Source organism: Saccopteryx leptura, chromosome 1 (genome assembly GCF_036850995.1).
Source record: "Saccopteryx leptura isolate mSacLep1 chromosome 1, mSacLep1_pri_phased_curated, whole genome shotgun sequence".
Lineage (NCBI taxonomy): Eukaryota > Metazoa > Chordata > Mammalia > Chiroptera > Emballonuridae > Saccopteryx > Saccopteryx leptura.
The window spans coordinates 52,530,174-52,556,762 of NC_089503.1; the positions used below are offsets into that span (position 1 = coordinate 52,530,174).

General features: G+C 47.1%; 1 protein-coding gene across 6 annotated transcripts in view; it reads right to left on the reverse strand.

Moving 5' to 3' along the window:
- PPFIBP2 (PPFIA binding protein 2) overlaps positions 1-26,589 on the reverse strand; it is a 159,922-nt gene that overhangs the window by 94,960 nt on the left and 38,373 nt on the right. For all 6 annotated transcript variants that reach the window (XM_066366421.1, XM_066366428.1, XM_066366407.1 and 3 more), the window contains exons 2-3: positions 22,935-23,033; positions 6,076-6,290 (exon numbers count right to left, since the gene is read on the reverse strand). In XM_066366421.1, the coding sequence (XP_066222518.1) occupies positions 6,076-6,290; positions 22,935-23,033 (314 nt within the window). The remainder of the gene's footprint in view (positions 1-6,075; positions 6,291-22,934; positions 23,034-26,589) is intronic.

Genomic DNA, 26,589 nt, shown 5'->3' on the forward strand with positions numbered 1-26,589 from the left:
TAAAAATATAAAACAAAGAAAAAGTCTCTTCTCTGTGGAATGTTTTATAATTTATATACATTAGGACATTACTACATGGGTGACCATGTATATAATGGAGAATAAATTCTTTTTGAGATGGGGTATGAGGTCAACAGTTTGGAGACCACCCAGAAGAATACTAGCCAAAAAAAAAAAAAAAAAAATGCTTAACCTTCCTGCTAAACAAAGCAATGTAACAATAATAAAAGGAAAACATTTTCCCTCTGAAATTAGTAAAGCTTTTTTTTTTTTTAATTTTAGTGAGTATTGTTTATCAGGATGTACAAAAGCCCCACTAATGAAAATATAAATGAGTAAGATCTTTCTAAAAAGTGGTTTGGAAAAATGTGTCAAAGATACTAATACTTTTGTATTAGAGCTGCCAGATTTAGCAAACTGTATGGGACAAAGTTATTAAAAAATATTGCCCTGGTAGGTTTGCTTAGTGGTAGCGCATCAGCCTAGCATGCAACATCCCGGGTCAGGGCACACATGAGAAGCGACCATTTATTCTCTTCCTCTCCCTCTCCTCTTCTCTCTTGCAACCGGTGGCTTGATTAATTTAAGGGTCTGCCCCAGGCACTGAGGATAACTCAACTGATTTGAGCCTCAGCCCCAGACAGGGATTGCCAGGTGGATACCGGTAAGGGCACATGCAGGAGTCTGTCTCTATCTCCCCTCCTCTCACTTAAACAAAAATTATTCATTGCTTGTCTTAAGTTCAAATTTAACAGAGCATCCTATATTTTTGTCTATTAACCGTTAATTCTGTAATACCACTTTTAGGACTCTACATTAAGGAAATATCTAGAGATAAAGACAAATATTTTTGGACAAATACATTCTCTGCAGCAATGCCATATATTAGTAAAAGATTAAAAGTTGTCAAAATGCCTGACCCGCGGTGGCACAGTAAATTGGGTATCAGACCAAAATGCTGAGGGCCTTTGTTCAAAACCCTAAGGTTGTCGGCTAGAACAGTTTCATCAGTTTGAATGCAGGACTGACAGCTGAGTGTGGGGTTGCTGGCTTGAGTGCAGGCTCACCAGCTTGAGCACAGGATCATCAACATGATCCCAAGGTCTCTGGCTAGAGCCCAAAGATCACTGGCCTGAAGCCCAAGGTTGCTGGCTTGAGCTCAAGGTCGCTGGCTTGACCAAGGAGTCATTGGCTCAGCTTGAGGCCCCTCCCCCACCCCCATCAAGGCATTATGAGAAGCAATCAATGAACAAATAAAGTGGTGCAAATATAAGTTGATGCTTCTCATCTCTCTCTCCCTTTCCCTTGTCTCTCTTCTAAAATAATAATAATAATAATAATTGAAATGTCCATAGTTGAGAAATGGTCATCACAAATTCAGGCACATCAAGACAAGGTGAAGAACATGCTTACTGTACAATAAAGAATAAAATTACCAGCTCTTTGTACTCTGGACTGTTGGAGAAGACACTTCAATAAATCTCTGTTATGTGTGGTGAGTCCTGAGCTGAGCTGAGATGGGACATTTAAAATAAAAAGATGAAGAACTGCTCTACAGTCTAATGAAAGGTGCAGGAGATAGTGGAGAAGGCTGGGAGTTACTACAAGGACCCAGGCACGTGGTGACAGGACAGCATAAGAACAGAGAGAGTTAACAAACGACTCTCAAAGAGGGATTCTGGCTGATGGAAATTGGGAATGGTAACATTTGATATCCAATACTTGATTTTAAGTTTTGCTTTCTGCATTGGAATTCTTCATGTAAGTTCACCATCCCTTATCTGCAATTCTGAAACCCAAAAAAATCTGGAAACCAAGTCTTTTTTTTTTAATATATATAATATTGGCACCAATCTTATTTGGCAGCAAAGCCTGACTTGAACTGGTAGGAAGAGATTTAGTCTTTTTTTATCCACTTCATGTGGATGCTCACAAGTTTTTCTGAAGAAATGTTCATGTGTTTCCTGCCCTGTATTTACTAGAGACAGTATATATTATATGATATATACGCACTGTCCCACCTTTCTAAACTTTAATAGTTCTATGGGCCCATCATAAAATTATCTTTAAACACTGCAGCCTGAGTCAGCAGTGCGAGCAGGAACAGAGAGAGGGGTTGGTGTCTGCGCCTGGGGTAAAGTGGGCCATCAGACTGCAGTTGTCCAGAGAGGTGGGAAAAGATAGCCAGAGATGACGAGAGAAGCCAAGCTCCGCACCCTGGGTCTGGGGTTACGGTAACAGTGGAGGGTTCCTCACGGCACTCTTAGGGGAAAGGAGAGAGAGAACGATGGTAGTCATTCCCCTGCCACTCACAACCATGGTTATAACAGTGAGGGGACAAGCAACGGGGGTCTCTGTCAGTTACTAGTGCAAGTCTGAGAGGACCACCGAGGACTGTCTTCATCTGGGGAGGAGACGAGGAGCAGGTTTTCAAATCTAAATTGTAACAGGCCCTCCTGAGACCCATCCAGCAACCTTCCCCACTTTCCTCTCTGAGCAGTGTCTGGTTGTATTAGTTCCCTATTGTTGCATTAACAAATTACCACAAACTAAGTAGTGTATAATGACACAAACGTATATTATCTTACAGTTCTGGGAGTCAGAAGTCTGAAATGGGTCTCACTGGGCTAAAATCAAGGTGTTGGCAGGGCAGTGTTCCCTCTGGAGGCTTTGTGGGAGAGTCCACTCTCCCGGCTCCCAGCATTTGCCTGCATTCTTTGGCTCTTGACCCTCTTTCCATCTTTAAAGCCAGCAACAGAGAGGTTGAGTTCTTCTTGAGTCATGTCACTCAGACTGTGCCTCCTCCTTCCACTTATAAGGACTGCGGTGATTAATTACATCGGGCCCACCTGAATAATCCAGGCTACATGCCCTATTTTAAACTCAGCTTATTAGCAACCTCAATTCTGCCTTCCCTTTTGCCATGTAACATACCATATTCACAGGTTCTGGCAATTAGTATATCGACATCTTTGGGAGGCCATCATTCTCCCTACCACACTGGCATAGATACTAACAGATCACCAGACAGACAGCCTATGTAACAAAAATATTGAATAACACACTGTTGGGAAGAGAGCTGTTAGGCTTGCTCACTTGCACTTTGCATGATTAGTGCGTGAGCATGTGATTATGGGTATTTGCCCTCAGGGTGGATTGTAGATTGCCTGACTGCCACTGGGAAGGGCCATTATGCTGTTTCTTTGCCTGCTGTCATGAAAAGCGGTTTTCCCCTGCCTGTTTGCTCATCTGCTGTTGCAAGATTCTTAATAAATAGGAATGGCCCAACACCTTCCAGCTCCACAGTTCCTCTACCATCTGCCCAAATCCAGTGTGAACCTGCCTGGCCTCAGCCACTGGAATTACAGTTGGTGTAGTCAGCAGGATTTGGATCAGGTCCGTATGGAGCTACTGACACCTTTGGAGGGTGGGAAAGAGGCGTGACTGTTGTTCTCCAGCACATGGTTCCCTATGGCTCTCCTGATGGTTTCAGCCCTGCGAGCAGAGACCAAAATCTCTATGAGAGACTGCATGAGGTCAAAAGCCCCAAGATGAGCTACAGACTGAGCAGTGACAGTGGCAGGAACTACAACAGTTGCTGGAGAAGGAGACTAACCAGTTTCAAGAGCTGCAGTTTGCGCTTAAAGCAGAACGCTGGCACCAGCAGTTTTAACGAAACAACTACCAGTTCAAGAGCTCGAGTTCCAGCTTCAGGCCAAGATCTGGCAGTGGCAAGAGCCAGAGTGGTCACTGAAAATGGAGCTGCATCTGTGCCAGTGGAGTGACTCTGAGTCAGCGGTTGTAGTCGTTTCTGACTTTTGAGGAGGAGAAGGTTCAGGCTGGAACTGCCATTGGCAGACTCAAAGCCCGACTGGTAGTCACCAAGAAGGTAAAAACCCAGCGGCAGAAAGTGCCTCAGGAGTAGACACAACCCCTTCCACAAGTAGTTGAACACTCTGTGGTCTGGACCCACACTCAGGCAAAGCTGATGGAGTTGGGGGTGAAATTCAGGCAGACACCTACCAAGTCCCTAGCAGCCTGGTTGCTGTGGTTGTGGGACATAAGGGTGGATGGCATCATGCTCTCCAGAACAGAGATGGAGAAATTGGCTGCCATTACCACACTTCTCCTTGAGGCGGCATCTTCAGAACTGCCATGACAACCCAGGAAACCATCCCCTCTTAGAATGGGTGATGGCTGCCATTCATACAGTCTGTCAGAATGCTGGAGATTTACCAGGGGCAGTAAATTGATGGTAGTCATATACTGGGCTGCAGGAACTAGGAATTTCTAGATTCCTAGTTCTTCATTCCAGGAACTAGGTATGAGGAATTCTGCTTTCAACCCAAGGTCCCATGAGCCAGATGAGGAAGTATTTACAGCAGGGATGAGGGACCTTATTCTCTGTAGCATCAGCCCTGTTTGGGTCACTAGTGGCTATCTCGAGCCCATCAACACTGTTACACACAGTGGCAGATTTAGGGGAGGTGGAGGCAGCACAGAACCATAAGGCTGTGCAGGCTGCTGCCTGTGTTGCCCCCCCACCCGGCCCCTGCTCCCACACTGACTAACAAGAGAAACAGGCTTGTAAAGGTTACCCAAACATAGATATGGTAGATATGATTGCTGCCAGAGCAGACAGAAATTAGATGGCAGGTCTAATAGAGTCCTGCTAGAGCTTTGGCAGCAGCTTAAGCCAGAACAGAGGTTCCAGCCCCTAAAAAATCAGGTGAAATGGGCAGCCCTGACAACTGCCAAGAAAATGGCTGGTGCTTGAGCAGCATGGTGGCAAGACTGCACATTGTAGGCAGCTGCCAATAAAAAGCAGCGAGAGCAGCTAAGAAAACTGTCAAGGTGGTACCTGGCTGCCTAAGATAGAAGTGTATTATCCCTTAAGTGCTCAGAGAAACATCATTATGAAGGGCACCTTTGTAAGTTCCCTATGGCCTGTAATGAGTTCTACCATTTTGTTGCACATAGGACCAGCAGATCCTGGTGTACAGGCCAATAAAGTTTGGTATGCCCACCTGGAGTGGCCTCTGGTACCTGCTACTGTGCTGTCTGCAGACAACTCTGGTCTGTATTCTACCAGAAGGGAAAGATTTGCCTCTCTTGGTCCTGCTGACAACTCTCTCCTTTTGTCCATAGCTTACTAAACGTTGTAAGCCTGGTCCTGCTCTGGCAGAGGAGACCTCTAAGGTGGAATGCCAAACCAGGGACACCCTCCCAAGAATGGTGGGCATCTTTTGCAGCAGGCTGGCATACCACCTTTTTCATCATTTTTTGGTATAGCTTGTGCCTTTGTAATTTGCTTGCTGTAGTCTGTACTGTTTTTGTTTATGTAATGTACCTCACTCTTCGCACAGGGACCATCGCAGAAGATTACCTGTTGCATAGATTGAGGGGTGGAATGTAGGGAAAACAGCTGTGTTTGGCTTGCTCGCTTGCACTTTGCGTAATTAGTGTGTGAACACATGGCAGAGCCATATGTGTATAGCCTATGTAAGGCTACAGGTGCTCTCCCAGGGAAGTTTTTGCAGATTGCTTGCCTGCCACTGTGAGGGGCTGTTCAGCTGTTCACTTGTCTGCTGCCACAAGTGGTGATTTTATTTTTGCTCACCCACTGCTATGAGAAGCGGGTTTCTCCTGCCTGTGTGTTCGCCTGTTGTTGTGAGACTCTGATAAACAGGAATAACCCTGTACTTTTTGACTCTGCAGTTCCTCTACCATCTGCCCAAATCCAATGTGAACCTGCCTGGCCTCGGCCACTGACATTACAGTGGTCCACGTAATCCTGGGGGAACTTATCCACATTAGCTCTTCTTTGGCCCTGGGTTTCCCTTTCTTAGGAGAGGGGAATGCACAGGAGGCTGATTGTGTAGCTTGCTGTTTGACTGGGTTCTACCCTCCTCCTGGGAAGGACCACCCTATGGGAGTTCACTACAGCTGGACTGTGAGCAAGAAAAGACCAGAAGGACACAGATGAAGTTGACATCCCCAGGCCGTGGTGGCATTCCCTGGACTCCACAATTATGTTCCCCAGTGGTTCCCGAAACAGGCCACAGGCCTACTCACCAAGCTCTCCTCGAACCAATCCTTTATGTAGGCAGCTGTGGGGCCTGGGATCTGGCTCAGGAGCACTGCTCTCTCCTGAGGATGCACTAGCGTCTCCAGGGCCAGCCTCAGGTCTTCAACAAGATGGAGTACTGGGAAGGGGTTCCTGTAGGAGGCCGGGGAGGCCAGTCCAGGTTCACAGGTACCGTCACTAATATCTACACCTGGTTTCGTGCCTAAAACAAGAGAGAGGCAGGGGCCTTGGTAAGAAGGGTGGACGTCATGGGCAGGGAACTGGTAAAGCGCAAAGGTAGTGAAAGGAGAGGTGGAAGGGACAAATAAGAAGCCTAGAAGATAAGTTCTGTCTCAGCAGAATTTCTCCAAAAGTAAACTCTGCAGACACCGTCTTCAATCCTGGGCTGGGCATGATAAGAAGAGACCTGTCGGAGGTTGGGGCCTGTGCCCAGGGGGGCTCGCATACGGAATCTCACACCATTACACAACTGGGAAAACACAGCCAGCCCTCACCACTGACCAAACACGTGCTAGCTAAAAACAGCGAGATGCCGTTCTTCAGCTCTTAGATTAATCATCTAGGTTTCTTTTAGTTGGGTAGACTGTCTGCACATATGACCACCAAATATTCCTCCCATCCTTGTATGCCATTCTAGTCCTTTCATCCGTGGTGGTTTCTGACCCTGGGCTGGCCTTGTGACTTGCTCTGCTCAATAGTACGCAGTGGAATTGATGCTGTGTCAGTTCTGGCGAGTGTTTAGTAAACTGGGCGATTTTCTGGATCTACCCAATTGGGAGAACTCTATATCCGCTGACATACACGTTAGCCTGTATTAATTACCTTGTATGTCCACCCATATCTCATCTCCTCGTTATGGGCAGTGAAGTCTCTGAGGGCAGAGTCCCTGTCATAATTAGCCACGTTCCTAGCACTGTGCCCTTCCCTGTAGATGTTGAAGGGGAATCAGACTGAATGTCTTACACATGTGCTTGGATGAAGAGCTAAGGAGAATACTTAGACTTCCTCAGAAATCTGAAATATTGGGTCAGCTCTTTCTAATTTGATATGCCCCAAATCGGACTAATTTTGCCTTGCTATACCCCACCATTTAAACAAAAACCAGTCTTTTTTGCTTAAGTACAGTAATATGTTTTTCAAACCAAAACTGGGGCGACACAGTCTAATAAAGTATTTCTGTGCTTCTTGCAGCAGTAAGAAATGCTTTAGAAAAGATGGCTTAGATGATGGCATTTTGGATTGTTTATAAGGCCAACAGGATAAAATATCTGAAGTCAGGCCTCTACTGGAAAATATGGGCTGTAGGGCCACCACATCTACGGTTACATTGAAGGCCTGACGTCTAATTCCAGGTCCCTTTATTCGTCTGAGAGCCAACCTCCTACTCACCATGGCAGGCTCTGGAATGAGAAATGCACACAGAAGGAAACAATTACCATTTGATTGCCGGTTTGCTTTCTGAAAGTGCAGGATAGAGGGACTCATGGATCACAACCTATAAACAAGTCTGTGGCTCTGGGAGCTAGGAAACAGCCTGATTAGCCACACCCCAGTGTGTGCTCAGCCCTCTCTGGCTCCTTCAAACTCAATTTAGACTTGACTCGGAGGGCCCTGCCAAACGTCAGGCAAGAAAATGGACAGAAGCAGAGCAAGACCCCCACAAGCAAGATCTCCACACAATTGCTGAGTAATCCTTTCACAGCCTGGACACACTTCAATACATACCAAACACACACACACACACACCATGACTGCATCCTTTTATAAATGTAAGATGACTCAGGCCAGAAGTAGGTGAGAAGACTGAGATTTTCATTCACTTTCTATCAGTCTGTTAATGAATGTTGTCTTGGACAACATAAAAGAAGAGAGCACACACATGCCCTATACCAGTAATTGTAATAATGCATTAAGCTCACTTACTTAAATGCAAAAATTTTGAATAATGGAATAAAAGAAATACAGTTCTTTGATGCTATCAAGAGAGACATACAAAAATTATGTCACTGAATGATTGAAATATAATGTATTCAAAGATAAAACTATCCCATACAATGGAGTAGGCATGTTGATCAGGCTGTTAAAAATGCCTTCCGCAGTCCTGGCCAGTTGGCTCAGCAGTTGAACATTGGCCTGGTATATGGAAGTCTCAGGTTTAATTCCTGGTCAGGGCACACAGGAGAAGTGATCATCTGCTTCTCCATCTTCCATTCTCCTCTCTCTCTCTCTCTCCCTTCTGCAGTCATGGCTCAAGCAGTTTGAACAAGATGGCCCCGGGTGCTAAGGATGGCTCCATGGCCATCCTCAGATGCTAAAATGGCTCTGTTCCTAAGCAATGGAGCAACAGCCCCAGATGGGAAGAGCATCGCCCCCTAGTGGGCTTGCTGGGTGGATCCCAGTCAGAGTACATGAGGGAATTTGTCTCTGCCTCCCCACCTCTCACATAAAAATAAATAAATACATACATAAATAAAAGCAGCCTTCTGCCAAACACACACAGTCACTGAATAAAATGATGAAAACAAAATTTAAAATCATCTTAACAGTCCTACAAAAAAACTGAACCATAATTTTAAATTTTTTCTATAGAGGAAATACCAGGTCAAAAGCTTTTACAGGCTAGTTCTATCAAGTCTTCAAGAAGTGAATAATCCTACTCTCACTATGTTGTTCAGTATTAAAAAGGAAGAATTGCTCCCAGTTCACTCAATAAGGAGCGCCTGCCAGTACAACTAGTAGACCAGAGCGTGAGTGAGGCCCCTGGAACTGTGCAACTTAGCAGCCCTGAGTACTACAAAAGGAAAAGATAGACCTTCTCACTGGTGAACTTAGATATACAAATCCTAAACACAATTTTACAAAATCGAATTCCACAGTCTGTAGAAAAAGATAACACATTAGTGGGGCAACTGCGTCAGGCTTGCTTGCAGGGTTACCAGCTGTAAGTACTTTGCCTGATTGGTGTGTGGGTGCGTAGCAGCGCCACGTGAGTATGGCCTATATAAGGTTATGGGTGCTTGTCCTCGAGAGAGATGGGAGATTGTGGATGGCAGACTGCCTGCTTGCCACTGTGAGGGGCCATTCTTGCTGTTTGTGTGCCAGAAAAGAGGATTTCCTCTGCCTGTGTGCTCATCGCCATTGTGAGACTTTATTAAATGGTAATGGCCCAACACTTTCCAGCTCCACAGTTTCTCTACAATCTGCCCAAATCCAATGTGGACCTGCCTGGCCTCGGCCACTGGCATTACAACATTGTAACCATTTCTCCCTTGAAAAATGACAGATCAAGCAGACCCAAAAAGAAAATTAAAAATAAAGGAGTTATATATCAGAACAACAAAGGACAAATAGCAAACTATGTCCCAAACATCAAGAGATGGTACATTACATTCAAGCACATTGTTGGGAAAACAGCTGTAATAGGCTTGCTCACTTGTACTTTGCCTGATTAGTGTTGTGAGCACGTGATAGCACCATGTGTGTATCGTCTATGTAAGGCTGCAGGTGCTTGCCCTCAGGGTGAGTGGCAGATTGCAGATTGCCTACCACCACTGTGAGGGGCCATTTTTCTGTTTGTTTGCCTGAGAAGCAGTTTTTGCCTGTCTGTTGCTCATCCACTGATGTGAGACTTTATTAAATGGTAATGGCCCAATGCTTTCTGGCTCTGAAATTTCTCTACTGTCTGCCAGAATCCAGTGTGGACCTGCATGGCCTCAGCCACCAGCATTACATCTGACATAGTGGGCAGATTTGGGTCAGATCGGTATGGAGTTGCTGACACCCTTGAAGGGTGGGGTAGAGGAGTAGTTATTTCCCATGGCTGTCCTTTTGGGGGCCATAGGCTGGATGTTCTGTACAGCCTTGTGAGAAGAAACCAAAAGCTCTGTGCGAGAGGCTGCCTGAGGTCAAAAGCTCCAGGACGAGCTGCAGACTGAGGACTGACAGTGGCAGGAACTGCAACAGTTGCTACAGAAGGAGACTGACTGAGCTCAAGAACTCCAGTGTGAAATGCAGGCTGAGCATCAGTGGCACCTGGAACTGGAACAGTTGCTGGAAAAGGAATTACAGGTTTGTGAGCTCCAGTTTGCCCTAGAAACCAAACGTTGGCAGCAACAGTTGTTAGAGAAACAACTGTGGGTTCAAGAGCTGGAGCTTCAGCTTCAGGCCAAGTCAGCAGCTGCAGGAGCCGAAGCAGGTGCTGAAGATGGAGCTGCATCCATACCAGTGGAGTGACTCTGAGTCAGTGGTTGTAATTGTTTCCAACTCCTCTGAGGAGGAGATTCAGGCTGAAACTGCCGTCCACAGACTCAGAGCCCAGCCAGTGTTTTCCCAGAAGGTTAAAACCCAGCAGCCAAGAGCCCCTCAGGAGCAGGCACAACCCCCTCTGCAGGTAGTGGAGCACTCTGTGGTCTGGCCCTTCACCCTGACAGAGCTGATAGAGTTGGGGGTAAAATTCAGACAGAAACCCACCAAGCCCCTGGCAGCCTGGTTGCTGAGGTTGTGGGACATAAGGGTGAATGGCATCATGCTCTCCAGAACAGAAATGGAGAAAATGGCCACTGTTACCACACATTCCTTCCTTAGGCACTTTTCAGAACTTCCATGACAATCCAGAACTTCCATGACAATCCAGAAACTATATCCTATTAGAATGGGTGATGCCTGCCATTTGTGCAGTCTGGCAGGATGCTGGAGACTTGCCAGGGGCAGTGAGTTGGTAGAAATCCTATAATGAGCTGTCTTGGATCCTTTGGGAACTAGGTATGAAGAATGCTCCTTTCAACTCGAGGTTCCCGTGGGCCAGATAAGGAAGTGTTTACAGCAGGGATGAGGGACTTTATTCTCTATAGCACCCCATCAGCCCTTTCGGGGTCACTAGTGGCTATCTTGGGCCCCTGTGTGGGGCAGCCCATCAGCGCAGCTACACAGACAGTAGATTTGGGGGAGCTAGAGCCAGACAGGACCATAAGGCTGAGCAGGCTGCTGCCTGTGCTGCACCTCCCCCCTACCACCCCCAACTAACAAGAGAAACAGGCCTGTAAAGGTTACTTGAAGCCCTGGCTGGTTGGCTCAGCGGTAGAGCGTCGGCCTGGCGTGCAGAAGTCCCCGGTTCGATTCCCGGACAGGGCACACAGGAGAAGCGCTCATCTGCTTCTCCACCCCTCCCCCTCTCCTTCCTCTCTGTCTCTCTCTTCCCCTCCCGCAGCCGAGGCTCCATTGGAGCAAAGATGGCCTGGGCGCTGGGGATGGCTCCTTGGCCTCTGCCCCAGGCGCTAGAGTGGCTCTGGTCGCAACAGAGTGACGCCCCGGAGGGGCAGAGCATCGCCCCTGGTGGGCGTGCCGGGTGGATCCTGGTCGGGTACATGCGGGAGTCTGTCTGACTGTCTCTCCCCATTTCCAGCTTCAGAAAAATACAAAAAAAAAAAGGTTACTTGAACCCAGATGTGGGTAAATTTGATTGCAGCCAGGGCAGATAGGGAGAAATTAGACGGCAGGTCTATCTAATGAAGTCCTCTTAGAGCTTTGGCGGCAGCTTAAGCCACAACAGAGGCTCTAGCTACTGAAAAAGCAGAGACAGTGGGTGGCCCTAGCAGGTGCCAAGAAAATGGCTTGCAATCAGATTGCATGGTTGCAAGATTACTTGTTGGAGACAGCTGTGGAACAGGAGGATCCCCAAGACCCATCGTCCCAGTTTGAATAGGGGGAAGGCCAAGAGACCCGTCTAACGGGAATGGGCAGGGGCCGGAGGCCCCAAGTGATACCGGCAATCCACTGGTTCCCTTCTAAAGTGTAGCAGGTGTTGGATTTAAAAATAATAGGTATTGTGTTGCAGTAGCAGCAGCAACAAAGAGAACAGTCAAGGCAGCACAAACTTTGAGATGCTTGACCCCGCCAGGCCCTGTGAGCTTGGACCTCTGAGGGGCTGGATGGGGCTTGTGGCAATGGACAGAGCACTGTGGAAAAGCACTGAGATCCGTTAGTCAAGAGCTGTGTGGCTAGCTGCCTGTAATGGACCTTTACCTTGGTGATTTGTACAGAAAACTGGGCTGTCTATAGTGAACTGATCATTGAGCAGTGTAATGGACTCTTGGACTGTGACCAAAGGGCAGCACTGGCTCCCTTGCTGGATGGACATGCAGCTTGTGGACAGTAGTATAAGACACTTTGATGGGGGGGGGGGGGGCACAGCACCTGCAGAGGCCCTCTGCACCGGGAAGCTGCTCCCATCCAGTTGCAGAGAAACACCAAGGACACTATATGGGCATAAAGTGTTTCAATGGACATAGCCCTACACTATACAGGCCCTCCCACCCATATGTGGTAGGGGGCTGGAGGTGGGCCTTCAGTTATCTCTGGGCAGAGTGCTCAGGGAGGCATTGTGAAGGGCACATTTGTAATTATTGTATAACTTGTGCTGTTGCTGTAGGCTCTGATTGTTTGTGTAATGTAGCTCACTCCTCGCACAGGGACCACTGCAAAAGATACCTGTCATGTAGATTGTGAAGTGAGCAACCCTAAAGGGGTGTAATGTTGGGAAAACAGCTGTGTTAGGCTTGCTTGCTTGTACTTTGCATGATTAGTGTGTGAGTACATGGAAGGGCCATGTGTGTATAGCCTATGTAAGGTGGTTTGACTCAGGCAGATAGCGGATTGTGCATTGCCTGCCCACCACTGTGAGGGTTTTTTTTTTTGCTGTTTGTTCGCCTGTGGTGTTAAGAAGAGGTTTCCCCTGCCTGTTTGCTCATTCACTATTGCAAGACTTTATTAAATGGGAATGTCCCAATGCTTCCTGGCTCCAGTTTCTCTACCTTCTGCCTGAATCCAATGTGGACCTGCCTGGCCTCAGTTACCGGCATTACACACATATAAAATATTTTTTCAAAATTGACCATAGACAAGGCCATATAGGAAGTCTCAACAAAAATCAGGAACTGCTATAAAGGAGACCTTACTCCTGTTTCCACATTTCTGGGGGAAGGGAGGGTGGTTTTCACTACCACATTTATGGCTTCTCCTCTGTCTCCCTTCATTCAATCTTTCCTCAAAGGAGGAATGACTCTTCTGAGAGAGCTGAAAGAAGGAATTTTCTCCAAAGTCCCCTGTCCCTGGATGCTAGCATTATCTTCAGAGAAGCCTTCTGAGACCAACTCCAGCTCAGCAAGATGCAAGTCTGTAGGTTGGGATTAAGTTCCGTTTGGGGGGTGTCTGTGTGTAGGATGGATGGTTTTCAGGATCCTAATTGTGGCTTTAGGTCGAGCTAACGTTCCTTTCTATCAGGGAAATTAACGATAAAGCTGATATTCTGGTCTCCCTTTTCTCTCTGTCAATTCCTTAATTGGTTTAAAACTAAAAAGAGGAATAAAGGGAATATTTACTGATTCTGTGCTAGACAGAATAATGACCTCCCCAAAGCTGTCCATCACCTCATCCCTGGAACCTATACATGTGTTACTTTACATGGCAAAAGGGATTTCACAGATGTGATTAAGAGTCATGAGACGAGGAGATTATCCTGGGTTATTAATCACATGAGCTCTTAAATCAGAAAATGGAGGCAGAAGATTGGGTCAGAGATGAGAGGGGAGCACTAGGCCTGCCTTGTTGGCTTTGAAGATGGAGAAAGGGGGCCATAAGCCAAGGAAGGGGACAGCATTATAGCAGCAATAGAGAAGGCAGACGCTGCAGAGTTGTACAGAGAAAATGCTCCAAAGATGCAGAAACACACACATTTTTCCCCCATTGATTTGAGAGAGAGAGAGAGAGAGAGAGAGAGAGAGAGAGAAAGAAAGAGAGGGAAAGAGAATGGGGAGGGAGCGAGGAAGAGAAGAGCATCAACTCGTCGTTTCACTTAGTTGTGCACTCATTGATTGCTTCACATGTGTGCCCTGACTGGGGGTCAAATCATGACCTCTGAGGTGCCAGGTCGACATTTTATCCACTAAGCCACCTGACCAGAGCCCCCCCCCCCCCCACACACACACACACACACTTTTTAAAGCAACTAAGCTGAGGGAAACCTTCAGGGCTCAGAACATCAGAGACAAGAGCGCTTGAGCTGGTGTTTGCCCTGTAGGCCACCTCCAATTCCCTGATGTCCTAATGCCTAGGCTTGAATGGGCCACTTAAGGGGGACAGGAGAAAAAGCAGAGGGCTTGAGCAAAGAAGAGAACTCGGTGGGGGAACCTCTTCACAACACCAGGATGCAAAAGGAAAATACCCTCAGTAATCAATGAGAAAAAAGAGAATGATGGCTGTTGAGTGCTTGCCACTGTGGGCCATTTCAACCTCTTTACACAAGGGGTGGTCTTTGACTTCTGAACCCACTAGACACCTCCAAATTTCCACTCTGATTCTCTTCAGGTCAAAGTCCAAGCAGAACACTCTCACTCTGAATCCTGAACAAGAATCAGGCAACTCTGCTACTGATGACTGCTGTTTGCTGACCCCCCTCAGAGAGGACACAGACAAGACCCATTACCAGTTCTGAGCATGGACTCACCGCGTGGCCTTGAACACCACAACTAAAATCTTTACGGGCCAAGGTAAATAATCTCAGTCTTAATCCTACCCTCAATCTTCAAATCTTCAAGAGAACAAACAAACAAGAAAACAAAAATACTCCAACCCAGACACTAACCATAATTGGCAGAAAGGCCCAATCAGCATAAACTCTTTTATAACTGTCATAAAACAGACTCCCTTTAACTATTCCTCATTGATGGGTACAGCTTGCAAATAGTGGCATGAGTAACCTTTTGCCAGAGTGAAGAGGAATAGTGGCCCTCTGTGTCCTCACCATGGGGTTCTCTGGTCCCATTACAGAAGTGGCCTCACCGAGCAGCCACTGAACCTGTTAGCCCACAAAGTAAAATTAGCAAAATTTTACATGTGCAAAATTAGCATATGTGACAGTTGCTCTGGGCCATCCAAAGGGATATAATTAAGCAATAAAAAGTTCAATTTCAACTGTCAGTACTGTAATTACAGTCTTATTTGCAGGTAAATCACAGGGACTAATCGGGAGGAAGACCAGATCAAAAGGCAAAATAAAACAGATGCAACAAGTCTTCTGTACTAGAAACAAATCATTTTGACAAGAATTCTGGAGTCTTTAACAGATACCTCTTCCCAATTTTCAGTCATAAAATTCCTGTGTTCCGATCAAGCAGTCACACCCATGATACCAATTTAGGTTTCAAGAATTCGGCTTTACAGATTGTTTCACTTAATGGTCCTCTCTCTGCATACAAGGCATTTCTCTTTCACACACCCCAGGAACTTGTGAGTGCCTTGAAATGCGGGTCATCACACTATGGCTCAGGACAGGCATACGTGGCACTTGAGCATCAGGATGTCCTCCTAGAATATTCCTGGCCTTGTTGTTTATGGGACTGATAATCTCCTGCACTGTCTGCATTGATTGGAGGAGGGGAACACTATTTTTGGTATTAAATGCCTTAAGTGCTCTTTCTAGAAAGCGTTTTGGAAAGTAAACAGTAGCCTATTATACCATAGACTAATTTATAAAGGGAAATTCCTTGTTATATGTTATATTATTAATAATCATTATTGAAGAAATTGTGTCTGTTTTAGTAGGAATCCATGTTGTTTTTGCATAAATGTTTGCTATTTGGGATTGGCATGAAGACCATAAAATTTTCTTCCATTGAAATAAGTGGTAACTGTGTTTTCATAAAGAACACAGTCTTTGGCTACTCATCTGAGTACTTTAACAGATGCAAAAGCAATGGTGTTTTGGTAGTGTTGGCACGACTTGATATCATTTGACTTCAAATTCATCAGAATTGAAATAAAGAAAGGAGGATTTAAGCCCTGGCCAGTTGGCTCAGTGGTAGAGTGTTGGCCCAACATCTGGATGTCTCGGGTTCAATTCATGGTCAGGGCACATGGGAGAAGCGACCGTCTGCTTCTCCACCCCTCCCCCTCTCCCTTCTCTCTCTCTATCTCTCTTTTTCCTCTCCTGCAGGCCTGGCTCTGTTGGAACAATTTGGCCCCGGGCACTGAGGATGGCTCTATGGCCTCATCTCAGGTGCTAAAATAGCTCAGTTGCTGAGCAACAGAGCAACCGCCCCAGATGTGTAGAGCATTGCCCCGTAGGGGGCTTGCTGTGAGGTTCCTGATTGGGGCACATGCAGGAGCCTGTCTCTCTGCCTCCTTGCTTCTCACTTAAAAAGAATTTTTTTAAGAAACGGCGGATTTAAATGTTCACACAAGCCTGAGTTATGGTGGCACACTGGATAAAGCGACAAGCTGGAATGCTGAGGTCACTGGTTCAAAACCCTGGGTTTGCTGGGTCAAGGCACATATGAAAAGCAACTATTACAAGTTGATCCTTCTTGCTCCTCCCACCACCTTTCTCTCTCTCTATCCTCTCTCTAAAATCAATAAATAAGACCTTTAAAAAAAACAACTGTTTATTCAAAAATGCCATTTCTTTAGGATCTATGGTGTCATGATGTAGAGCCACAGTATGAAGCTTTCTTTTAACTGTGCCACCCTTTAAGCAAAGCAACCTATACTGGACAGTCTAATGTGTAAGAGAGAGATGAGAGCAAAGTCATTGTATTTAGCTAAGCACTGGGAACAAAACCAGAACTGGACTTCGTTCCAAATTAACTCTTTTCTCCTATAGACAGCCCCACAGAGCCCCCGGGGCCCTACTGCACACCATCATAAAACTAACACAGAAATAAAAGGAGCCCAGAAGAGACTCAGATAGGCCTGAATTCCAATCTTAGTTCTGCAACTTCCTAGTACTGTGACCTTGTGTTGGCAACTAAGTTTGTAAAATCTGTATTTTCTGGTTTTGCACACTTTTATTGTTAAAATGGTCCCTGCCCAGGTGAAAGGGCTAATTACTTTCCTGCTTGGGAAGGGCCATTGTTATGCTAATGTTTACTGGAAGGGAGATTCTGCCCCCACCACTGAGAGGTGTGTGAGGATTTCTTTTCCTGTCCTCCCTGATCCCTTGCCCTCTGTTGGGCAGATAAAATGTATTATGGCACTTTGTTAAAAATGGTGCTGCCCACGTGAGGCCGTTGCCCAGGTGATATTAATGTGTGTTGGGAATCCTTGTAGCCTGGGGCTTGGTTTTGGGATTAAGCCTTTCCCACCCTTTTTGATGTGGGGTGGTACAATCCAATCATGCCTCAGAGAAGTGACTTTGTATTAGAGACTTCCCTATTTTGTATATTGGATTGGAGGTTGTGAAGCTACAATATAAAATGGGGGCAGAACAAGAGTTTGCTCTCTTGGTTCCTGGGATGATTAGCATGAGAGAGCAGAGCAGAGAGCAGAAAGAGGCCATGTGGCCAGGAGAAGCAGCCAAGATGGCGGAGTGCTGAGTGAGATGCCAGTTTGTGCAGTTTGTATCTGGGATAAGGAAGGAGATGGGGAACTGAGGAGAATAAGGCTGGTGAGCTAGAAACCTTTGATTCTAGGAAACTCGGATAAGTCAGTGGCTTTGTGAGCACTGAATGTGAGTGGGTTTTGGAGCCCAGTGTATGGTTTTACTTGCCCGCCGGGTGCAAGCTAGGATTAAAGAAAATGGCCTATCAGTTTTTGACTCCATTGTTTCTTTACCGACTGTCCAAATCCAATGCAAACCTGCATGGGCCAGGCTGCTGTGATGGTAGCCCTGGCAGCTGGCTTTACACCCTCCATGGGAAAAGCAGAAGCAGGTTTTCTGCTTTTCCCTTGGCTTTTCTCGTGGCTTGCCGGTTGTTGGGCAGATAAGTTATTTTATGCCCACTCTGTTAAAGATGGCCGCTGCTCTCACGTGGTGGTGCTCTCACATGGTGATGCTGTAAAGCCAGTAGACAGGGCTGCCATCACAGCAGCCTTCTGGCCCATGCAGGTTCGCATTGGATTCGGACAGTCGGTAAAGAAACCATGGAGCCAAAAACTGGTGGGCCATAGCCTTTAATCCCAGCTTGCACCCGGCGGGCAAGTAAAAATACACACTGGGCTCCAAAACCCAGTCACACTCAGTGCTCACAAAGCCACTGACTTATCCAAGTTTCCTAGAATCAAAGGTTTCTAGCTCACCAGCCTTATTCTCCTCAGTTCCCCATCTCCTTCCTTATCCCAGATACAAACTCTACACAAACTGGCATCTCACTCAGCACTCCGCCATCTTGGCTGCTTCTCCTGGCCTACTCCACGTGGCCTTTCTCTGCTCTCCTCTGCTCTCTCTTCTAATGATAATCTCAGGAACCAAGAGCCCAAGTTTCCGCTTCGTCCCCATTTTATAGTGTAGCTTCACAACCTTTAATCCAATATACAAAATAGGGAAGTCTCTAATACAAAGTCACTTTCTGAGGCATGATTGGATTGTACCGCCCCACATCAAAAAGGGTGGGAAAGGCTTAATCCCAAAACCAAGCCCCAGGCTACAAGGATTCTAACTGCCCACAAAGACACACATTAATATCACCTGGGCAACGGCCTCCCCGTGGGCAGCGTAATCTTTAACAAAGTGAGCATAATACATTTTATCTGCCCAACAGATGCCCTCACGTCATACAGCTAATTGCCTTTCATGCTTGGGAAGGGGCTTGGTTATGCTAATGTGTGCTGGAGGAAGGAGTTGTCCCAGGGAAAAGTTTTAAAAGGAGGAGGTAGTAGGTCATTTTGAGAAGACCATGTTGTAGCAGGGCAGAGAGGCCGCGTGGAGGAGGCAACCAAAAAGGCAGAATGGTGAAGGAGAAGCCAGTTTGTGCAGGAGAAGGAGATGGGGAACAGAGGTGAATAAGTCTGGTGAGGTAGAAGCCTTTGATTATAGGAAAATTAAGATGAGTCAGTGGCTTTGGGAGCCCTGAATGGAAAGGGAATTGTTTTCCCGCTGTGTGTTTTTACTGACTTGCTGAGTGTGAGTCTAGAATAAAGGAAAATGGCTCACCAGTTTTTGGCTCCACTGTTTCTTTATGATAGATCCGAATTAAATGCAAACCTAAACCTGCACGGGCCAGGCGGCTGTGACGGAGGCCGTGGCTACTGGCCATACATTGGTCTTGGTGAAACACCAATAAACAGAATGGCCCACTATCCTCTGACTCCGTCATTTCTTTATTGTCTGCCCGAATTCAATGAGAACCTGCATGTGAATGGCCACGATGGCGGCCCCTGGCCATACACCTTGAGTGGTAAAAAACAATATCAATACCAATATCAACAAAATAAGTAGTAACGTACATCAATTGAGCACTAAGTGCCTTATTTGCATTAATTTAATTGTCTCAATAATATAAGATCGGTACTATTATCACCACTTTTATATATAAGAAAACCGAAGCTCAGAAAAACTAAGCAGTTTGCCCAAAGATCTCACAGCCAGAGTAAGTGGCTGAGCTGGGATTCAATCCCCAACTATGTAACTCTGTAGTCTACATTAACAACCATAAAAACTACGAAGCTCTTTGATCCTGTTCAGACCAACCATCTTGAAAATGAGGGTGATATTAACAATCTTGAGGCAAAGTGTCCAGCGCAAAGTCATTCAATAATTATCATTCTTTCAATCACAAATGGCATAGAATATGCCCTCCAGACACTCACTAATAACCTCAGTGTTGAATTATCTGTCAAACAGTGCCCATGAAACACCGCATGAGCCAATTACTACTTAAGAGATGGTTTACAGGATGTGCCAAACACTGAGTCTTCAAAAGGATTAGTGATTTGTTATTCCAAAAGAATCAGCCAAACAAAGGCACTAGTAGAGAAAATAATAAATGAAGTTCCGTATGCAGCCAGACAGAGAATATATACAGAAACCACTAACTGCCTTCTAACCAATGAAAGGAGAGCTTAGTCACAAAAATAAATAAAACATACATATGACAAATGTTTATGTGCTCCAGACCAATGAAGACACTGGAGATGCAGCAAAACCTCTGTCCTGATTGAACTTACATTCTGGTGCAGGAGGCAGATAACACACAAAGAGACAAAAGTGAAGATAATAGAGCAGGTGGTGATGAGTGTACCAGCAAGTATCAACAGGACAGGAGCACAGGGCGCTATATTTGAGAGGGCTGGGAGGCCTCTCTGATATGGTGATATTTCAGCAGGTATCTATCTGATCTGAGTGCACCTGGGAGATAGCATTCCAACAGAGAGGACGGCAGACGCAGAGGCAGCCAGAGCTCGGGGCTAATGTGAGACAAGCCAGACGGAGAGTGGTAGGAGAAGCAGCTGGAAAGGCAACCTAAGACCAAATCTCATAGGGCACTGCTGGTTCTGACATGGACTTGAGACTTACCCTGAAATGAGAAGCCATTAAGTGTTCTATGTTTTTTGTGTGTTTTTTTTTTTTTTTGTATTTTTCTGAAGCTGGAAACGGGGAGAGACAGTCAGACAGACTCCCGCATGCGCCCGACCGGGATCCACCCGGCACGCCCACCAGGGGCGACGCTCTGCCCCTCCGGGGCGTCGCTCTGCTGTGACCAGAGCCACTCTAGCGCCTGGGGCAGAGGCCAAGGAGCCATCCCCAGCGCCCCGGCCATCTTTGCTCCAGTGGAGCCTTGGCTGCGGGAGGGGAAGAGAGAGACAGAGAGGAAGGAGGGGGAGGGGTGGAGAAGCAAATGGGTGCTTCTCCTATGTGCCCTGGCCAGGTTTCGAACCCGGGTCCCCCGCACGCCAGGCCGACGCTCTACCGCTGAGCTAACCGGCCAGGGCCAAGTGTTCTATGTTTTACGGATTACACTGTAGATGACAGTCTAGAAGAGGGCAAGAACAGAGCAAAGACCACTCGGAAGACTATGCATTAATCTTGTAGATTAATCTGGGTGAGCCTACTGAGGCAAAAGCAAGCCCTATACAATGAAAATCTCAAAACTCCAATGCGTCAAATAAGGGTCTGAATAAATAAGAACTCTACTGTGTCTCTGGAGAAGACTTCACAGAACAAATATTTTTTTGTCTCATTAATTTATCAAGAGCTAAGATTTTATAGTGCTTACTACATGCCGGGCACTGTTCTAAGCACCTTACATTTGTAAGCACAGCAACCCTTTATGGTGGGTACTATTATTATTCCTATTTTAAATATGAGGAAACTGAGGCACACATCATACAAGTTACTTGTAGGATTTGTAGTGTTAGGATTTGAACTAGGCAGTCTGGCTACAGCTGCTCTTCCTGACTAATCTGCAAAGACGGTCTTACATTGTCGCTCTACCCAACTCACTCCTATGCCTGACAGAGTGGCCCAGGAAGCCCTTCAAGAAAGAAGCTGCCAGGATGTAGAAATGAGGAAATGGATGGAGGAGGGAGCAGGCTGTGCTGGAAGAGCAGAAGGAGGGGTCTCCCAGGCTCCACACCTCACCCAGGGCCACTCCCTGCACACCCAGCCCAGGTCCCCACCTACAGGTCCTGGACCAAAGCACTGCCCTGAGGGTACAGTCATGCAATCCTCTAGGAATCAGAGGGAATTTTTCCAGAGCCTTGGTTTTAGAAATGCCTGTGTGGTGAGTTAAGAGGCAGAAGGAGAGACTACACCATACAGGCTGCCTTCCTCAGGAGGTGTTTTATTCATCTCTTGCAGCTGACCAGGAGCCCCGTGCTCTGTCAGGGCGCTCAGAGTCTGCTCCTTGCTCCCTGGCTGAGGGCTCAGCGGTGCTGACAGCCCAAGGCAGTCTGAAGGTCTGACCCTCGGCTCTGATCCCAATGCACATGAACCTCCAGATAAGACTCTGGAAAGTTTGCTAGGAAATCCACACTCTTGACTGTTTCCTCTCAATAGGGTTTCAGGGGCCCTAACCTAGAGCAGGACATCCCAATCTATGGAGCTGGAAAGCAGGACATTAGTCACAGCCTTTCTCTGGCTCCTGCATTCCCTGAGAAATTGAGTGCCTGATAGGTGACAGTTAGCACGTTACAGTGCCACCGGTAACAGAAATAAGCTTCACACAGCCTCCCCCATCCCACGCGCAAATACCCAGAACCCTCAGCGAGTCAGTTGTGTCTCTGCAGAACAGAAGGAAAAGCACATGCCTGAGGGGACAGTGTCAGGTACCTGTACGCATCCTGGGCTCCAGCCACACAGCCCAAGCCTTCCTCCTCCAGCCACAGCTCCACACAGTGAGGAGCAGAGCCCCAGACAAGCACACCCAGTCAGCAGACAAGGCCACTGACCTGCTTCAGGTAAGGACAGAAAGAAGCCTTGGGCCCTTTGGGAAGATTTGTTCCAACAAGTTTTTCCAACTAATATTGGCTCAGTTGCCACCATCAAGGAGCTAATCGGCCTGAACAACCCACCATGGCCCTTTCCTAACCAGTTTTGCTGAATCTTTTTTTAGAGAATGTTCCTAACTGGCTAATGCAAACACAAGGCCAAACTGTTGTGATGGATAAAAAACACTATGGCATAAAGAATATTCTCTGGGTGATGAGGTGAGACAATACCAAAGTGCCTCCTGACTCCCCAAGGCACAGGAGACCAGCTGGAGAGGTGAGCTGACACCTGCGTTAGGTGGCTAGACTTTGAGTTTCAACTCGACTGTGAGAAGCCATGATATGTGCCCTGAAGAATTTACAATAAAATCAATCTTGTGGCATCCAAACCACCTCACAGCCAGGATCCACGCTGTGACACAGTTACATGCATGCTAACATAAGGCACATCTGCCCCATCTCGAGACCTAAACTCACAGCAGATAGCAGAGTTCTAGAAGTTTATATTCTTCAAAAAGATGGCGTGAATAATAAAATAAAATAAATCTAGTGAGGGCTTCTCTCTGTGCCGAAAAGGAAAGTGAAACGAGAGGACAGAGCTCCTTGGGTGTGGAGGGTGGGCTGTCAGCCACAGGGCTCCTGCCCGTACCTGCAATGATCCCGTCCATCTGCTCCAGGGCAGCTTCCAGCGCGTGACTAGCATCAGTAGCCATGGCTCCTCTCCCTGCTTGGTCTCCTCCTTCTCTTACTGAAAATACAAATATAGAACAAAGGAATAATTACAGAATTCCACACACGCACACAGATCGCAAAGCCCTCTTATTCTCTGGCCAAACAGAGCACTCATGAGAATCCAGTTCGCTGACCCATGGTTTCTGCCATCTCTATGGCCCCTTTTTGCTGACATGACAGCTCTTTTTCCACAAATCTTTAGTACATGGTCCCAATTTGCTTCTGTAATGCAAAACCACTAGGGCTTTCCAGAGTCACCTGTAGCAATGAGACAGTGATTGCCACTGTTCACCATCATTATCGTCCCAGGCTCCAGAAGCTCCAACCACCGTTAAGGAACGCCCCACCAGCCAGTGAGGACTGTCAGGACGTGTCCTGCAGCAATGGGTTTCGGCAGGCATTTAGCTGTCTTGTATCTGCATTTGTCCCACACTTGCAGCACTTTCCTTAGGTACCTGTGATCCAGGCTGAGCGGCCTCACAGCCACTTCCCCTTTCTGAATGGCCCAGGGTGCCCCACCTAGGAAGGCTGTGGGTGCACTGCTGTGGGGAGAGCACTGGCCCAGGAGTCAGGCGCACTGTCTCTTACAGTTTTGCTTCTACTCTACCCAGCACCATTCAAGATGAAGAATCCCATCTTTTCAGGGCTGGAGAACTTCTCCAAGGATACGTGGTCCAGGCACTCCCCTAATGCTGGGTCTCCCTCCTAATGCATCCCCCCACTTTCTGGGTGGCACATTTGTAATCCTAAGAAGAGACTCATGTCTGTAAATTGGAGGCAGGAGTTGTTTGTTGCTCATTCAGCAAAACCTACGTGTGTGCCCAATGGGCACAGGTGCTTTGGAGAACAGAGGCATGGCTCCCATACCCAAGAAGGGTGCAGTTCAGGAAACAAAAGGGCCTGAGGGTCTCTGCTGTGATGTTGGAGCTTTGGAGTAAAAAGAGGAAAGTGAGCAGCCACAGAATAGTAGCTTTGGAGATGGTCTGGATAAGAATGGTAAAAGCACAAAGAACCATGCTGGGCTATACCAGTCAGCACAGTGAAATAGCCAGAGTTTGAACCCAGCTCTGCCATTTACTGCATGATCACTGAGCCTCGGTATTCTGACCTGTAGAATGGGGGTAATAACATCACCTAATCACAGGGTTGGTGTCACAATTAAATGAAGAATTAACATTTCACAGGAAATGCTTAGTACAATCCCTTGTACATAGTAAGGGCTCAATATACGTTAGCTGGGTTTTGTTTTGTTTTAAAGTGAGGAGATAACCTCAGGATGTATTTGTGCCAGGATAGTTCAGTGGATGAAAGACTGTAAACTAAACTCAGGGAGGGTGAACCCAGAAAACCTCAAGAGTCTGGTTCCTGCTTGACCAGGTGGCGATGCAGTGGATAGAGCGTCGGACTGGGATGCAGAGGACCCAGGTTTGAGACCCCGAGGTCGCCAGCTTGAACGCGGGCTCATCTGGTTTGAGCAAAGCTCACCAGCTTGGACCCACAGTCACTGGCTCGAGCAAGGGGTCACTCAGTCTGCTGAAGGCCCACAGTCAAGGCACATATGAGAAAGCAATCAATGAACAACTAAGGTGTCGCAACGAAAAACTGATGATTGATGCTTCTCATCTCTCTCAGTTCCTGTCTGTCTATCTGTCCCTATCTATACCTCTCTCTGTCTCTGTAAAAAAAAAAGAGTCTAGTTCCTTGGGGGAAGACATGCATGGCAAAGAGAGATACGCACCCATGCATGTGGAGGGGGTGGGCAGTGATTCATACGTGCAAAGGCCAAGGATGGTTCAGAAACTTGCACCGTGCCTGGGCAGTCCTGGAAGTACAAGGCTCAGGGGAATGAGAACAGGAGCTTGCAGGGGGAGTGGAGCCTCCCTGGCACCTCAGCGCTGCAGCAGGAGCCAGGCAAGGGGAGCCAAGGCTACAGCATGGACCAGAGCTGGTTCAAGGGAAGTATAGCAGCCCAGATGGCTACAGAGCAAGTACAGTGTGCACATCTGGGGGTGGGGATGGAAGGAGAGGCAGCAGGGAAAGGGATGCAGCAAAAGCAGGGCAATGTTCAACACACCTGTTCGGCCTAAGATAGTAAAACACACCTGTTCACCTAAGATAGTAAAAATCTGAAATTCTTCCCTCTGGGACTTCCCTCTGCTCCCAGGAAAAATTCCAAACTCCTTCCCGTGATCTACCAAAGAGGTGCAGCAGGATTGCTCTTCCCGCTTCAGTCTCCTGTCCAAGTCTACACCTGTCATCCCTCGCTTTCTCAGCCATCTGAGCCGTGGTTCATTCTCATCCTTCAGGTTTTAGCTACAAAGGAACTCGAGAGGCTTTTCGTTGCACACCTCCATCTAAGGAAGCCCCTTGAGAGCACAATTATAAAGCCTCTTGACCAGATGTTTGTTTCCTTGCTAACTGGCCTTGCTAACCCTCTCCATGGAGGCAGGGGGACCCTACCTACCTCGTTCACTCTTATGTGTTCCATGCCTAGCAGAATGCCTGGCACAAGGAAGTTTATGGGTAAATACTTGTGAATAAATGGGTGAATCCATGCAGCCGACATTCCCTGAACCCCGCTGTGCTGGGCGCAGGGAGATACTGATAGATCAGACTGAGTCTCTGTCCTCATGGGCCACATGGTCCAGGGCAGAGGAAAAAGCTATGAACAGATGATTGTGACACAGTGTGAGGCACATTGAAAGAGACAGGTATGCAGTTTTCCTGGGGCTTGAAGGATGAGTAGGAGCTTTCTCAGAAGATAAGGGAAGAATGCGATTCCAGGCAGAGGATGTCATGTGTAAAAGGTGAAGCATGTAAAGGCAGGATGTTAGTTGGCAAATGTCAGAATGATGGACAAGATTATACAGAGCATTCAGTTGCTCCAGATGAGTCAAAAACTTCCAGGGGATTCACATACGCATGACAAGGGCAGTTAATGAGAGGAGCTTGGGAATCACACCCACTACTTCAGGGGTCTGGATACACTGAGCAACAAATCAAGTAACCGTGTAAACATAACATTTTCTTACAATAAAGGTCTCATAGTTTAGTATCTGGGGCCTTATTACCAGTATGAAAAGTGGGGAGCAGTTAGAAGGAACTAAGCGCAGAGGGCCCAGGCCACATCCCCCAGCAACAGAAGGGCCAGAAGAAATTACCCTTGGGCCCTCCGCCCAGTGGTGACTTTGTACCTGACAAATGGCAGACTGGGTGGACCCGTGGGAGCTGGCATGAAACGAAACATGAGTCAGGGTGTATCATATTCACATTGCAGGAGCCTGGGGCTAGCGAGACTGGGAGCACTTAGGAGTGGGGACCCCGAAGAGCTAAGTCTGAGGTAACAGCAGGACACCCGGGTAAGAACAGGCCCTGCCAGCTTTGGTCACAGGGTGCCCAGGAGGTCAGCAGGGTACAGGAGAGACATTTGAAGGGAAAGACGTGCAATGGGAGTGATGCCTCTAGCATGCATCTGTGAACATGGACACTTCTATTGGAACAGGGAAGCCACGGGCCACCCACCATTTCCACCTGGCAACTATGGCCACTGCCTTCCCTCACACTGCCCAGGG